Source organism: Crocodylus siamensis, chromosome 4, assembly GCF_052110815.1.
Source record: "Crocodylus siamensis isolate JL-2025a chromosome 4, ASM5211081v1, whole genome shotgun sequence".
NCBI classification, from domain to species: Eukaryota; Metazoa; Chordata; order Crocodylia; family Crocodylidae; genus Crocodylus; species Crocodylus siamensis.
The window spans coordinates 154,038,716-154,055,395 of record NC_143398.1 but is presented as its reverse complement, the minus strand read 5'-3'; the positions used below and the strand labels follow the sequence as shown (position 1 = coordinate 154,055,395).

The window sequence follows — 16,680 nt, the reverse complement described above, 5'->3', positions numbered from 1 at the left end:
TGACACTTGGATGAAATGCATGGCTATTAGCACCAAGGCTGCATGTACAAAACTCACTGCTTTTTATACCCAGCCCTTCCCCTGGGCACTGAGTCTTCCCTGAGCCTGGCCATGGTACAGCACTGATCTCTACCCATGCAGAGGTCTTTGGGATAGAAATGCCAGCTAGGCACAGTGGAAGAGAGAGTCTCAGCTCTGAGCAGTGTTTAATAACAGCAGCAAGTCAGTTGGGGAGATGGGACTGGAAGCCAAGTTTCCTGACTTCCCATCCCCTGGATGTGCTGCCTTTCCTCAGGCCAAGGTGGGTGTTTGCACATGGACGTCTCCCAGGGTCTGTGTTGCCTCACCAGGGGAACTGCCTCTGCACAGAAGCAGAAGCTGGGCCTGAAGATGGCTGAAGCTAGGACTTTACTGTATACTGGGCCCAGATCCTGGGTGCCAAGGACAACTCTAGGCTCACTGCAGTGAGGTCTGTGGAGGTTCCTTATGTGGGGCTGGCCTTGCAGGCTGTCGAGGGCAAGGGGTCTCCTGGCCTGTTCCATGGTGCTCCCCTGCCTTCTCCCAGTTGGTACTGGTCTGTGGACTGGGGCTGGGGGAGGTCAGGACAGCCCTTGAAATGGAGGCAATAGGGCTCAGTGGGCTGCCCATGGGAGTGGGGTGCAGTAGCACTGAGACACTGGCCCAGCTCCCCTCTCAACCTTCTTTCCCTTCCCCCCACAGAGGTGCTGATCAAAGTGCAGGTGTATGAGAGTGGTGACCTCTCCCCCCTGGCCCAGGCGGCCGTGGAGATTTATGGGAACCGGACCTCGCTGGCCTCAGGCTCCACAGACCATGAGGGCATCGGTGTGCTGCCCATCAGCTACCGCTTGGGGACCTGGATCCTAGTCACTGCCGCCAAGCGGAGCTACGTCACCAACTCTGTGCCCTGGCGTGTCGACAAGCTGCCATGTGAGTGACTGCCCAATGCCACTTTCTTTACATATTCTCTGGAGTGGGGATGGGCCCTGTCCAGGGTGGAGGTTTGGAGACATTTCTTTACAAGGCTGCAGGGATTAAGGAGCTTGAGGATGCTCCCTTACTTGGCTGGAGGGATCTGGAGAGTTTACAGGTATTCCATCTTTGAGTGATGATCCTCTTTGAACTTGGGCTAAGGGTTGAGTTTGGAGGTGGTTGGCTGGAGTAGACTGGGAGATACCCTCTTTCTTGGTCAGTGGTCCTATGGAGTTTGGGGATGCTCCCCTACTTGGCTATGCAGGGTCTGGTGTACTGTGGAGTTAGGGGGCATTTCCCTGTTGGGATGGGTTTGAGGATGCTGCCTTTTCGGGCTGGCTCTTGGCTGATGAGCCATAGTTCTCTGTCTCTTGGGGTAGGTGGCTAGGAGCAGCCCATTTCACCAAAGCCACTAGATGTACACCTTGCTGGGGTCGTTTGACCCCAGTACTCTTTCCTGCCATGGCAGGGGGTCGGACTAGATGATCTACTCCGGTCCCTTTCGACCCTGGAAACTATGAAGCTATGAAACTATGAGAGAGAAAGGGAGCTGGAGTCCCAGCCCAGCTTTCCACTGCTGGGAGTGTTGGACCAGGCCAGTAGCATAACTAGGGTGGGCACTAGTGGTATGGCAACAGCTGGAAGTCGCTGCTGTCCCTGTGTGTGACAGCTTCCCTGGGTGCCTGGCTGCGTTGTTCTGCGCCAGATGGCTAGAGCAGTGAGTGCTGGGCCTTAGGTTAGTGAGGGGGCTAGAAGGAGGCTTTGAAGACGAAGTGTTATGAGGGGCAGAATCAATCCCCCCTGCTGGGGCACAGAGGGGCAGAGAGAATCCTTCCCAGTGTGAGACTGGAGGATCTGGGGAAGGGAGAGGGACAGAGGTAGTCTGTAGGGATCTCAGGGGAAGCGACAGACAGCCCCTGTTGGCATAGGGCATAAGGGTGCTGTGTGGCCAGGGGAGGGTCTGTGGGGGGGTGTTGTAATTTCCTTTCCTGATCCCTGCTGCCATTCCCAGTGGGTTCTCTGTCCTCTCCTGTCCTGCTCATCTGACACAGGGCCATGCAGTTCTGCCATCTGATGACCAAATGTCAGGGATGCCCAGCCCCTCCTATCTACATCTCCCTCATGGGGATTCATTTCCCCAGTCCCCTTCCTAGTGTGTGGGACGGCTTGGCAGGTTGGCATTTACCTGGGCCTTGTGCCAAGCAGCAGCTGCCTGCAGGCCCCTTGCATCAACCAAGCTAAAGTACAGGGTGGCTTCATGGAGCGCAGATGGAAGGGTCGATACCGGTGACCTTCCTGCAGGCAATGGACCCATGAGAGTATCAGTGGCCTCTAGGGAGCTGGGCCTCCACCTTCCTCTCTGTGTAGGCTGCAGGTCTGGGATAGGCTGGCAAGGAAGAGGCAGGGGCAGAGCCAGTGCATATTGGGGGCAGGGGGGTGACTCGTATCCCTGACATGAGTGTGAGGGGAGCTGTGGGGGTGTGTGTATTTGATGCAAGGCTGATGTGTTTGTATTGAATGTGTTTAAGGGGGTGTGTGCAGGAGGCAGGAGGGGCATGTGGGGAAGGAAAGGGATGCAGTTGGGGTCTGAGTGGCTTAGGAGGAGCGTGAGGCAGGCATGGCGGGGGAATTGATTGGCCTTGTGGCAGTGTATGTGAGCTCTGGGGGAGGACCGCTCCCGGTCCTGAAAGCAGTGGCGGTGCCTAGGCAGGTTGTCCCAATTTGAAGGAGCTGCATGTCAGCCCTGCAGGTGCGGGGGAAGGCAGGAGTGCTGGTGCCTCAGCCTGGGTCTGCATTGCTGTGATATGTTGATTTAACAGGGAGCTCAATGACTGTGTGTGAGGCCTGTGTTAAAACGAAGCCTCAACAGTACCCAACAGCCCCATGCATTTGACTTCTTTTCAGGCTGCCTTGGCAGAGCTGAGGTGTCTGGCAGTCAGGGGTTGCCATGTGTGAGCACAGAGGGGGACATGTGTGGCAGGATGGGAAAGGGCTTTCTCTGTCTCTCAAGCACTGCCTCCATGCTCCAGCATGCCGCCCCTCCCCCATTCCCAACTGGCACCCCCATCTCACTTCAGAGAGTTACTCTGTCCAGGGCAGAGGGGCTGTGTTTGTCCCATAAACTGGGAGTAGGCAGGGCTGGGTGCTGGGGGTGAGTGCAGTGTCTAGGCATGCAGTTGCTCCCTGGAGACGTGGGGGCCTCTGGCCCTGCTGCTTGCAGCCAGCACCATCTGTTCAACACCCTCCCTACACCCCACAGTGTGCTCCCAGTTGCTGTGCTATTTATATGGCCTCTGCAGATACCATCTCCCCACAAAGCTGCTGCGCATGGGGGCTATTTTGAGGAGAGGCTGCAGGAACAGCTGGAGAAGTCTGATGGCAGGGAGATGGGAGGGGAGGAGAGGCCACTCCAAGAGAGCATCCCTTGCCTGCTACTCCCAGCCCCTGCCCAGACCTCAGGGATTGCTCTCCCCTGGGTGCTTCCCCCTCCAGGAAGGCCCCATGGGTCTCGCTTCCCACCCTGTGCAGGGGTAACTTGCCTTCTTTAACCCTTGTATCTTACCTGTGTAGGCATTTCAGTCCCTTAGGTAGGGAGCACTCCTTGCTTCAGGGCAGTAGAGTCTGAGAGCAGGCTGGGTGTGGCTGGCCAGGTCTTTTCCTTGAAAAATGGTAGCAACTCCTTGGAAGCCTGACTGAGCAAGGATGTGGTGCATGTAAATCAGGACACAAAGGCACAGACTGTGCTCCTTTGACAGGAGGGGGTCTTGCCCTCCTGCCCATGGGAGCCCTTTGGGGCTGCCATGTGTGCCTGAGTGTCAGATCAGAGATGCTGGGGTTGGCTCTTCCCCTACAGGGCCAGTGGGAAGGTGGCAGGGAGGATCCTGTGTGGAGAACACTGTCACAAACAAACCCCAAATGGGGCTTCCCTATATTGGGGCTGGCTGAGGAGTCAAGCCAAGGTGGGCATGGCTGTGCATGTGTGTGTTCAAGGTGTGTATATATCTGTATGTGTCTCTGTGCATGTGCTCTTGGGGGGTGGGTGGCAAGGGAGTGCTGCACATTTCTGGTGCCAAGCTACAAGAAGCAGTGACTTGCTACAGCTATCACCTCATCTTCACCTTCTGCCATGCCCCTGTGCCAGGCTCCCACCCATGACTGTTTTTAGGTGGTCAGAGGCTCAGACTGCATTTGCCTTGGTTTAATGGTGGCACTCAGCTGCCCTGTTCTGCATCTTGGCTTCTGGAAGGCTGCTTCCCTCTCTTCGTCTCTGCTCGCTGCCTGCCCAAGCCTTTGTTCAGCTGCTGCTCTCACTGAGCATGCTCTGTTCCCCTGGGATACAGAGTAGTGCTGACACCCAAGGGCCCTCAAGGGCCAGGGTGGGGTTTTCAGCCCAGCAGAGCAGGCGGGTTGGGTGCAGCCAGGCATGGGCGGATCTAGGATTCTCAAAAGTGGGGTGCAGGTAGAGTGGTACGTGATCCTGCAACACAACACAGATTTTTCTCCAAATAAAAGGAAACTTGAAGCTGCACTAATGTGTCCGGGGCCGTATAATTCAGTTTGTGATCCCAGCAAAAAGAAATCTGCCTGAGTCTGTGGGGGGGTTGACTGCCAGCTCCAGGGTTGGGCAGACATCTGGTGCAAGGGGTGTACAGCTGTTACCCCCCAGCCTGGCCATGGACAGAATTGCTCCCTGTACTCCCCTACAAGTCCCTCAGACACTCCACCACGGCCCCAAAGTGCCCCTCACTGCCCTCTGTGCTTTGCCCCTGCTATCTCAAATGCTCCCTGGCTCCACTCTGTCCCCCATTATCCTATGTATCCCCCATTCTCAACCCCAACACTTTGTGCTCCAAACCCACCATCCCCCTGCATCTCATTGCCCCCATGAATCCACTGCATCATGCCTCAGCCCCCTGACTCCTCACCAGACCTATCACACCCTGCTGAGTCTCCATAGACCCCACCACCTCCCTGATTCCCAGACACATTTGCCCCTCATACCTCCCCCCCTTTAACACCTCAGCCCCTTCTCACCCTCTACCACATAGACTTACCTCCCCACAAAAGCCCATAGGTGCCTGTGGCCCCCACTCCAGCCCCTTATGCCCCCTGGGAGCCCCTTTAACTCAAAACCCCTCCCAAACAGTTCCCCCCACCCCTCATGGCTCCCAACTATGAGGCATGTGGGGGCAGAGCTGTAACTGCCCCCTCCCTGCTCCCCGCTCCTACAGTATGCCTATAGCTGGCTTCTACTGCCCTCCACCCTCAGCATAGAGCAACAAACAGTTGGGGCTGGAAAAGGACTCCCTTCAGCTGTTGGTAGTGCCTCTACCCCACAGAGACCGACCCCTTTCATCCACCCACACCCAGGTTTAGGCCACTCTGATTGCACCATTTATTCAGTCTCTGTCATCTGCTGGAATAAATAATATCCCAGGACAGGGTCACTTCAGTAATTTATGTCTTCACCTCATTGTTTCAACTCCCTCCTCCTCTCTGCCTGCTGCACTACTGAACAGCTCAGCTTACTTTTAGCCATACATCTCCCCTCCCTGGTTCTGATTTGTTGTAGGTTTGATTCCTGTAGGAAGAAAGCCACCCAGTCCAGGTTCCTAGGTAGGTAGCCCCACACCTTTATTGGATTTGTTGGGAGATGCACAGAGAAATGTGACCAGGTACAGATAAGAGACGGGGTCATTGATAATTGTAGAAGAAAGGCTAGCTTCATTAGAGGAAAATCACGGGTTATTAACATCTATGGAGTGAAGAGATTAGCAGAAATCAGGTAGGTAATATTTAGTCAATTGACTCCCTTCGCTCCCCCTAAATATAAATGTAGTTGTTCCTGCCCAGCAGTTTGTTTTAAAGTTTAAGTGGAACAGGAATCAAAGGTGGGTGCAGCAGGAATCAAAGTGGGATCCAACCCCCACCTGTGGATATGCCCCTGTAACCATGTCATGTTTGCACCCAGTATGACTGGAAGAGGCTGGGGCTGGGAGCCCACAGCCAGTACTCCTGCACTGCTCCCTACGGTACCCCTGCAGAGGCGGGGGAAGGGGAGGAGGGCTGGAGTAACCAGGTCTCCTCCTAGCTGGTACTCAGTCCCCCCACCCTGCAGTGCCCCCTCTTAGAGGAGGCAGGGAATGGAGCAGCTAGCAGGACTTTGCTATTTGACTGTTCCTTGCTCCTGCCTCTGACTGTTCAGCTGGTCTGCATTCTCAGTGTCAGGTGCTGGGATTTTTAGCACGATCCTACCATGTGTCTCTTTGAGTGAGTACCCTGGCTTTCTCCATGCTGCACACATCCCAGCCCAACAGTATAGCTCTGCTACCATAGCTGGAGGCCTGACTTCTCTGTGCTGCAGCTGCTCTGCCTCAGCACCCTCTGCCTGCCACTCATGGGCTCTTGACATCTCTCCTCCTCTGCAGTGTATGCCTCTGTGAGCCTGTATCTGCTCCCGGAGCGACCCGCCACCCTCATCCTCTATGAGGACTTGGTGCAGATCTTGCTGGGATCACCAGGTAAGAGGTTTGAGTCAGGAGGCAGCCTGGGTTAGTGTTTAGAGCAAGTACCTGGGAGTCAGGACTCCTGGGTTCTATTTTTGGGTCTGGCCTCAATCTTCTGTATTACCCAGGGCAAAGTCCCTTTCCCAGTGGAGATAATGCTGCCTGTTTCCCCAATGGTTCATTGAGGAAAGGTGCTGCCCAGCCCCAGGTATTGTCTGACCCCTTTACCTCAGGGGTTGGGCTGTGCCTGCATGTGCCCAGGCATAGTGGAAATAGATGTGCTGGGGTATGGGGCTTTGGGGCTTGGGATGGGTCATTTTAAGCACCCAGAAGTCTGTCAAGTGTGCATGAGAGCAGCGGCGAGTGTCACAGGCTGGGCATAGGGCTGGGTGTGTGGCCCTGGTCATGTGCTATGGGGATGGGGGCAGGGAGAAGTGACTGTGGGACTCTGGCTGTGGGCACTGGGGTGGTAGTGGGTGCACAGCCTTGCCTAAGTGCTGGAGCAGGTGCTGTGACAATTTGGAGGAGAGCGGCAGCAGAGCAGCCTGGTACACTGGGTACTGGATTCCCCTGCTCTGTCGATCTGGGAATACAGCTGGGCAGCCTGACACTAATTCTAGCCACAAAGCTGGTGAGATGCCCCAAGCACATTAGTGGCCCATATGCTGCCTCTTCAAAGGCTGGCTCTGTGCCAGCTGCCAGCACTGCCTTTAACCTGGCCCAGGCAGCAGCACTAGGGGGCTGGAGGGAGGAGGGCTCAATGGTTTGGCCTCACACATACCACAGGCTGCAAGGACCTGTGTCTCAGAGAATGCCAGACCCCTTTTCCTACTTCAGCCTCTGCAGTTGCTCAGTGTCAGCGATGGATGCTTGTTGTGTCTGCACAAAAATCACCCCCTTAGATTGCTGCAGAGAACCTGCTTGTGCTGGGGTGTGCCCGATCCAGAGCTGTAAGGAGAGGCCAGGACAGATTGATAGTAGGATTCCTTCAGGGACAGTGGGGGAGTTTGTGTTCCCTTCCTGTTTTACCCTCTGCCCACTGAGGTGAGGGCATCCACAGAGGAAGGGCTTGTCCTCTTGGCATGGCAGGCTCCTGCCCTCTGATCTGCTCTGCTTATGGGGACATGGGTGCTGAGGGAGCTGACAGGGCTGGGATCAAGCCCTTGGCCCTTCAGGCCAGTCTTGGCCATTGCCCTGGAAACAAGCTGTCTTTAGTTATTTGTGTTTCTAACCCCTCAGCCCTTGGGGGTCCCACAGCAGAGCCTAGCAGAGCCAGTGTTGGGTGGGGGGGTCATCTATGGGACACTACAGTGCCAGGCAGTGGCCACCCTTTGGTGGAGGCCAGTGGGTAACATCTGTTGTTGTTGTCAGGGGTCAAGAGCCAACCATGGGTGCAGTTCCAGCGCAAGGCAGCTCGCCTGCCCCGCAGCTCCACATACAGCCAGCTTTCTGCATCACTGACCACGGCTAGTGGGGAGCATGACATGAAAGGCTTCCCATCCTTCATCGGGGCTGAGAACAACGGCAACGGTATGGATGGCCTGGTGGGATGGGATGCAGTGAGGAGCCTTGGGGAGAATGGGGTGGGTGGAGGGGAAACTTGGGGAGAATGAAAAAAGAAGTCATGGAGTTCTGGGGCAGTGCAGAGCAGAATTCTCCCCTTGCTGACGGGATGCCTCCCCTCCCAGCCAACAGCACCTGGCTGGAGCTGGCCCCCATCGCCGCCATCAGCGTCCACCTCTTCACGGGCAATGGCACCGAAGTCCAGCTGTCTGGCCCCGTTCACCTATCCATCCCACTGCCTTCTGACACCAGTGCCATGACAGCCACCAGTGTGCCAGCTTGGAGGTTTGACACCAAGAGTGGTAAGGGCCTCAAGAATTCCTGGATGAGCAGGATCTCCTCTTCAAGGGGATGGGTGGTGGTGGAGGTCAGTGCCTGGCTGGATGCTCTGAGGGTCAGCTTGAGGGGAGGTAGGCCTGGCTACCAATGGCATCCTGTGAATCCCACCTCCCCAGGCCCTGTGGGTTGAAGACGTGTTGGGGGATCTTCCTGCTCCTATTTGACTTTGTTGCCAGCATGGGAGCACTGGGGTGGGAAGCTGTGATCAAAGACCTGTGTCTGGAGGAAGTTGCAATGCCAGCTGTGGGGATAGAGAAGGCAGTTTTAAAAGGATGGTGCAGGATTTTATCTTCCAGAGGGAGACAGGCAACAGTGTTCTCTGGGATGTGAGGTTAAAGCAGAAGGATTACGTGGCCACATCTGGTGCCTGCAGAGAAGCAACTCATGGGGTTAAAGGGATGAGAGGCTGGGAATGTCTCACACCATCTCCCCTCCCTCCCCATGCCAGGTGCTGCAGCTCTCAGCTCTGTGCTTGAGATGGAGCTCACTGCTGCAGAAATTGGTCCCTTTCTGCCTCCCCACTTTCCCTGGGCTACAGGGCACCTTGCCTGGCAGTGCTATAAAACTGCCTAAGTGGTAATAAAACACCATTAGCAGGGCCCCGGTGGCTTTAGACATGTAGGATAATGGCAGCCCTTGGGGAATGGTTGTGATTTTGCTGTGGAGGGGAGTGGGGAAGACCTGTTCCTTTCTCTTCTGCGATGCAGCCAGCACACACCAGCCCCTGTGCTGGCTCTCGTTTGCCAGAACATGGGGAGCCTGGGCCCTAGCCCACCTCCTGCCCTGCAAACAGGGGGATTGAAGGGGAAAAGCTTTCCCTACCAGGCTGGGGGGATCCAGCCAGGTGTTGGCAGGTGTGTTTGGCTGTAGAAGAGATCTGCAGAGGATGACTGTGCTGGATCACGGGGCATTGGCAGAGCCATAGGTGACTGGAAGGGGGTGCACGGGGGTGCGTGTGCCCCCCTCTGTGGAGCTGGTGCCCCCCCGACAGCCAACACTCATGCTGTTGGTAGGGCTGGTGCCCCCCCATGACAGGGTCAATGGCTTCTGCGGATGCCCTGCCAGATTCAGGAGGCACCACTCATGGGCAGAGCTGAGGGGGCATCCAGAACTGGCACAGTGTGGAGGGCTCTGGGGTCTCAACTGAGCTTGGAGGAGTCAAGGCTGGAGTAGCAGGGGGCTGCAGGATGGGACTGAGGAGCCCTGGCAGAGTTGGTATGCGGGAAGGGCATGGCAGCATGTTGCTGGGACATCAACAGGGCTGGCAAAGCAGGGGAGACTGCTGATGACATTGCATGCAGAAAGACAAGAGAAGCTGCATTTCTAAGGCAGGGGATTTATTTTTTCCATTGCCTGCCAAGCACACAGAGATACCTCACTCCTGTCCTTCCCCACAAGGAGGAGTCTCCTACCCCCTTTGCTCAAAGCTTGCAAAAGAGGAGTGGGCAAGGGGAAGGCTTTTGAGACCTGTGGTGAGTGTAGGTCTGAGAAGCCCCAAAGGAAAGGAGCAAGCACCCCTGGAAATACCCATGGCAGGAAATCCTCTGCTTCACTAGCTCAGTTATGATTGCAATGCACTTCTGTGGGGAACCAGTGTCACAGCAGCAAGGGGTTTGATCCTGGCACCCCAGGGCAGGAGCCAGGCAGAAAAGACTACTTCCCTGCCCCTCCAATTTAGTACTGTTTTTTAGTGGGTAGGACAGGGACCATTCTGAGAAGCAAGACACTGTGCGAGAAGGACTGCAGACAGGAGATGGGATTTGGGGGTGCAGGGAGACTGGAAAGGGATAGTAAGGGATCTGAACCAATGAGATGGTGCCCTGGTGATGCTGGACCAGAGGGGTGGGTGGGCTGCTAGTACAGTCTGCATCTCGAGGACAGGGGTGAGATGCTGACTCTCTGCCCTGTCTATTCCTCCTAGGCCTGTGGATCCGTAATGGGACGGGGCTGATCAGGAAGGAAGGCCGTCAGCTGTACTGGACATTTGTCTCTCCTCAGTTGGGTTACTGGGCAGCAGCACTGCCCTCCCCAACCACAGGTGAGGCAGTCCTTTCCTACTCCCTTTCCTCATACTGCTGTCCCCAGTGCCTTCCCTGCAGAGGAAGGTTAGAAAGGAGCTGGCTTGCCATCGACAATGCAGGTCTTGGCACATGGGGTATGAGCAAAGCTAGCCAGGGAGATGGAGCCAGGTTAGGAGGGAGCACATACTTCCAGCTGCAGCTGCCCAAATCTACTCCAGCTGACAAGCAAAATCCAGCCTGGGTTTTTTACACTGGTGAGCTGTCAGGCTGGGCTAGTCCTCAGAGCACCCAAGGGCTTCCCACATCTTCTGGTGGATTCCCCCCCACACCCTAGAATGGAGCTTGATGGAGCCTTCTTGTCAATCTCCACTGCCTCTGTGCAAACATCATTGCAGGAGAGACCCCTCTACAGCTGCCCTGCACTAGGGAAGGGGCTTCTCTTAAGGTCTGCACTTGGGGCTCTTTGGGGCAGGCAGGCCCAGTGGCTTCAAGCATTTAGCAAGAGCTCTGTGCCAGCTGCCGAGCCTGCCTGGTTTCTGTCTGCCAGAAGCCTGGCCTATTCAGCCCATGAGGAGGAGGCTGCAAGGAGGTGACATGGAGGGAGGGAGGGAGGGGGGACAGATGGCTGGGGTGGGGGACAGGAAGGAGAGTTCAGTGAGGGGGTGACAGGAAAGCACTGGATAAAGCAAAGCCAGAGGAAGTGTCTGTTCTGTTGCTGCATGTCCGGTGCCATTAGCTGTTCAGCTAGCAGTGAGGCTGTCCAGTTCGCTCCAGCTCCAGGCACTGCTCTGTGCCCCAGGCAGGGGTGGGCATGGAGGAGGGAAGTCACCAGCTGGGCACGCTGGTGGGAGAGAGAGCCATCTGGCAGCTCCTCCCTACAGCTGGGTAGGTTGTGCTAGGGCAATTCACATGCCAGCACCCCCCAAACTGTTTTTGGTTTCACCCCCACTTCTGTCAAGCCTGTGCTTCCACCTGAACATGCTGCTGCCCACTAGTGTTGTGTTCTTGTCTTAAAAACCACCCCTCTGTCCTGTTGATGGGGGTAGGCGCATGCCAGTGTGGGAGGGCAGCAGGCAGGACTTCTGGGATTCCTTTCTGGAGAGGGGCTGCTGTTTCTTCCTTCACCTGTTAAGTAGGAGAACAGTGCTTTGCTGCCCCCCTCACTGGTCTCAGTGGGGAGGTGGTCTGAGGCCCCCATCAAGCAGACAGATGAAAAATTCTCTCCTTACATCCCAAGCACAGCAGGACAAGCTCCTCTGAGGTGTTTGTGTTGCTTCTGCCAAGAGGGCCTGGCTGAGGTTAGGGCCCTGTCATGCCCAGTGGTGCCACAGAAGGAGAGGCAGCTTGCTGGGTGCCAACTTGTCCCTGTTGGTAGCTTCTGTCTCGGGCTGGCCAGGGGCTGGGCTGCATGAGCCACATATATGCAAGAAGGGCCAGGAGTCAAGGGTCCCGTGCCTGTGTCTGAGTGCTGGTGCCTCCCTTCCCAGGGCTGGTGGCAATGTCTGCAGGGATGAAGGATATTACCACGTACCACACCATCTTCTTGCTCACTATCCTGGGTGCGCTGGCTCTGCTGGTCTTGATTCTGCTCTGTCTGCTCATCTACTATTGCAGGTGAGGCTTCTCCCCATCCCTCCCTGCTTCCTGTGTGAGCTAGGCTTCGGTGTGTGCTGCTATTTAACAGTGCAGGGGTAAAAGGCCCTTGCACTGGTGCTGACAGACTATGGGCCACAGGGTGGTGGTATAGGAAGGAGGTACAGGGGGGTGGGACAGAGAGATGAGTCTGGTTGGTGGGTCAGTTTTACTTGTCAATGCAGAGCCAGGGTTCACCATGGAGCCTGCACCAGAGGCTGGTGAGAGGCATGGTAGCAACCTTGGGGTATTATGTGGCTGGCACTCCAACAGAGGATAGTACCAGTCTCCAGACCCCTCACATGGCTGGGCACTGCTAGGAGGCTGTGGCTGTCTAGATTTTGTGAGCCAGAGCCCAAGTGTTCAGTGGAAACTAGCTGGTCCCCAACTACCAGGTCTCTTTGAGGGCCTGAGCGTGGGGCTTAGCTCCCAACCTGTCATCCCTTATGACATGTGTTTCTCCAGAATCAGCATCTCTGCTTGTTCTGGATGTATTTCCTAGCTCCCTCCTTTGTGCTATGAACTCCCAGAGGGGTGTGGAGCCTGGACAGGGACACCCCAAGGGCCTGCAGCCATCTGCTGTAGTGATGACCTCGTGGCATCTTGCTGGTTGTTCCTTAATACAGGTAGCTCATTCTGCTTTGGTAGAGGAGCCCCCTTGGGGTGGTGCCAGGCCATGAGCTAGTGTCCAAATGGGGCAGGGACTGTGATGGTATTCCTGTGTGTGCATCCCCAGGAGGAGGTGCTTGAAGCCCCGGCAACAGCACCGGAAACTGCAGTTATCTGGGACCCTGGATGCCTCCAAGAAAGACCAGGCCACCTCAATGTCTCAGATCAACCTGATCTGCACTGGCCACATGGAGACAACATCATCCAATGGGGACACAGACATGCACACACCCATCCTCAAATCTGCCTTCTCCACCTCCCGTGAGTTCGAGAGCTCCCGCGAGGAGTTCTTCAAGCAGGTGTCCAGCCAGAAGCTGCGGCATGTCAACAAGGCCTCCACGGACACCCTTAGCCACCGAGGCGCCCCCAAAGAGGACTACCAGAGGCCTGGGGAGGGCTTCTCATTGAAGGCAGCCCGCTCTATGGATGTGCCAGGTGCCCTGGAGCCCCCGCCACTAGATGAGTACAAACGCAGCTTCTCTCACCAGCGCATGGAGGACAAGAGCACAGAGACACAGAGGAAGCACTCACGAAATGAAAGCAAGCCCTATCTGCAGGAGCCGCCCTCGCCCCCACCCCTGCCGCCCCCCTTCGACCACTATGTTGGGCACAAGGGAGAGCCCAAACCCCCCGAGTTCATGATGTCGCAGTCTGTTGATCACCTAGCCAGACCCACCTCCCTGACCCAGCCGGGGCAGCTCATCTTCTGTGGCTCCATTGACCACATGAAGGACAACATGTATAGGAATGTCATGCCCACTTTGGTCATCCCAGCCCATTACATGCGCCTGGCATCAGATTATCCAGGGCCGGACCAGGCTGGGTCCGGCCCAGCGGAGAACCAGGCTGAAATGGAAGGGCTGCCAGTGCAGGCAGGGATGGCCATGCCCCACCAGTTTGGACCCCAAGACCAGCAGCGGCAGCTCCTTCAGCAGCAGCTGCAGCTGCAGCACCAGCAGTACCAGCAGATGCAGCAGGCGGGGCAGCTGGGGGAGGACTCAGAGGGCAAGGGCTGGGGGACTCACTCATCCTCTGTCAGTGGCTCTGTCACCATCCCGGTCCTGTTCAATGAGTCTACCATGGCCCAGCTGAATGGGGAGCTGCAGGCGCTGACAGAGAAGAAGCTGCTGGAGCTGGGCGTGAAGCCACACCCACGTGCCTGGTTCGTGTCACTGGACGGGCGTTCCTCCCAGGTGCGGCACTCCTACATCGACCTGCAGACCAGCGAGAAGAGCCGCAGCAATGATGCCAGCCTGGACTCGGGTGTGGATGTCAATGAGGCCAAGCCCCACAAGCGGCCCAAGGAGGAGCGGGAGCGCCCCACAGCCCCTGCCCCAGCCCTCGCCCCAGCCCCAGCCCAAGCCCCAGCCCCTGCCAGTGTGGCCTACTCCAAGCTGGTCTTCACTGATGACACGGAGCAGAGCAGTAGTGAGAGTCGCACAGCCATCTGCTCCCCCGAGGACAACTCGCTAACACCACTGCTGGACGAGAACGCCGACCACCGGGCTGCCACCATCCCCCGCCGGGGCTGCAGCCGGGGCAACAGCTCCCGCAGCAGCAACAGCGAGCTGCGCCGGGACTCCATGACCAGCCCTGAGGACGACATGAATGACCCGTCGGAGGCGGGGGATGAGCAGGGGGACAAGAAGAGCCCCTGGCAGAAGCGCGAGGAACGGCCACTGATGGTCTTCAATGTGAAGTAAGCAGCAGGGGGGCTCGGCGCCCCACCCTCTCTGCCCCCCCTGCTCCCCAGCAGTGCCTGCCTCAGCTCAGCCAGTTTGGCAGGTGGGTAGGTGAGCTCCCTGCTCTGGGTACAGGAGGTGGCAGGGCCAGATGCACACTCCTGTGGGGAAGCCCCAGGAGACTGGAGGACTCCACTCCCCCAAGGGGATCACTGGAACCCTGTGATCAGGAGGTGACAAGACACCTGGACCCCATGGACCGCACAGACCTGCCCCACCCCACCAGATTTCATCTCCTCCTGGGTTGAGCTGCATCTGGGACCCAGGGGAAGGAAGGGACCTGCCCTGGAAGGCAGACAGCGGAGAGTCACAGACCCCGGCCCATCCTGCGTCTGCTCCATCCTGGGACCTGCTGTCTGAGGCAGAGGAGGGGCAAGGCAGCCGCCTGGCCAGGAGCTCCAAGAAAGGGGGGACTACAAGGACCAGATAGCACCTGTTTAATCCACTGCCTTTAATGCCAGGCCTGGTCTCAGCTGCTGCCCCCCTCTCCCCTTCCAGGCAAGGAGATTGGGCTGGGGTGGGGGGACTGAGCGAGGCCATGTTCCTCCTGCCAGCCTGAGCCAATGCTGGAGTGAAGGTTCTTGCCAGGCGGGGTGGGGGCAGAGCTTGCAGTGCCCCTGAAGCAGAGAAGGACAGCTGGGTGCCTGGAACTGGCTCTCCTGAAGCACACTGTAGGGTGGTTGGTGCCACCACATGCTGCCTGCCTGCCCATTCGCCACTACCACCACAGGAGGTGCCGTGCGCTGTCTGCCAACCCTGCCTGCAGGACAGGCCTGCGTGTAGCTACTCCTTCACTGAGCCAGAGCAAGAAACTGGGGCCAGGGTGCTCCCCCCTCATGCCCCCCCTGCATGGATAGGACAGTGCCTGCTTGTGTTCGTGGGGTGGGGGGAATCCGTCATCACCTTCCTCCCTGAGATGGGGCTGTATGGTGGCAGTCCCAGCCTTTTCCTGGACACTCTCTCACTCCACTCACCTGGCCCTGCCAGATGGGTTTCGAGGCCTGGGCCCCTAATGAGTGCCTGGCCAGTACCTGTAGATAGGGGAGGTGTTCTGAGGGGAGCCAGAGTCTTTCCAGGCTGTCGGGTGTCTCTAATCATACTGCCAAACCTCTGTAGCATGAGGACCAGGAATCTCCTCCAGTCCTTCCTCTGCCCTTGGAGTGCCCCCCCCCCCCCCCAACCAAAAAAAAAAAAAATGGTGCCTGTGCTGTTCTGGTCCTATCCCTCTCCAAGTGCCTTCCTGCCCCTTGCTCCCCCCCCCCCATGGGGGGATGTCACAGCTGGGAAGTGTGTGCAGGAACAGGCTGCAGGCTAAATCCGCCTTCCTGCCTAAGCTGCTTTCCCTCGGCCAGGCAGCTCCCTCCAGCCAGGCTGGCACAGCTTGGCAATGTTTCCCCCCAATCCTCCCCTGCACCCACCCCTGCCAAAGCCAAGCAGGTTCTAGCATGGAGCCAGGGCAGGTGGGGGCCACTGCTGGAAAAGGACTGAGGGTGGACCATGCGCTGGCTGGGGGGTCGGGGGCAGTGTGCAGGGAGCTGCTGGATCTGTGCCACAAGGGCTTAACATCTAATAGGGAGTAAACCAGACTGTGTATGTGTTGCGTGTGTGAGTGTGTGTGTGTGTGCGCATGCGTGTGTGTGTGTGGTGCATCCCACAGTGCTCTGCAGCAGAGAGGCTTCCCCAACCACAGCCTAGGAGTTGGGGGGTGGGGAGGCTGTTTCCCTGCTGCCTGGTGTTGGGGGAACCTGGGCAACATTGTTTGGGAAGATTTGGGTGGGGGGCACTGCAGGCAATGTCTCTCCATAAGAAGGCCACCAGGAACAAGTGGAGTGGGGCAGGTGGGGGGCGCTGTTGCTAGGGGTGACATGTCATGGAGAGAGAAATGGGTTCCTAAAAGAATAATCCACATACCCATGGCTTTACCTTTAACTTTAGTGTCTTTCTGCCCTAAGTAGGCTGTCCCAGGGGGCCTCTTCCAGCCCTCATGACTCTTTGCCCCTGCTAGCAGCATGGCAGGGCCTGATCAGCTCCCACACCTCCTCTGTGCCTGCTCAAGCAGTGGGGACCAAGGGAGGCCCACATGCTGGTCCTTCAGTGGTGGAGGAAAGGTAGGCAGCTGAACACCCTCCATGTGAAACATCGAGGACCAGGGGCTCTTCCTGCATTATTGGGAAGATCTTGCCTTAAATGCTGTATTGACCAGGGTGAGCGGCACCT

General features: G+C 57.2%; 1 protein-coding gene across 1 annotated transcript in view; it reads left to right on the top strand.

The window, feature by feature from the left end:
- Positions 1 to 15,628, top strand: part of FAM171A2 (family with sequence similarity 171 member A2) — a 31,507-nt gene extending 15,879 nt beyond the window's left edge. Inside the window, exons 2-8 of the mRNA XM_090044285.1 lie at positions 721 to 948; positions 6,420 to 6,512; positions 7,869 to 8,027; positions 8,186 to 8,362; positions 10,321 to 10,437; positions 11,908 to 12,034; positions 12,789 to 15,628. Coding sequence (XP_089900411.1) covers positions 721 to 948; positions 6,420 to 6,512; positions 7,869 to 8,027; positions 8,186 to 8,362; positions 10,321 to 10,437; positions 11,908 to 12,034; positions 12,789 to 14,424 — 2,537 coding nt within the window. The 3' untranslated portion in view covers positions 14,425 to 15,628. The remainder of the gene's footprint in view (positions 1 to 720; positions 949 to 6,419; positions 6,513 to 7,868; positions 8,028 to 8,185; positions 8,363 to 10,320; positions 10,438 to 11,907; positions 12,035 to 12,788) is intronic.
- Positions 15,629 to 16,680: the final 1,052 nt, after the last annotated feature.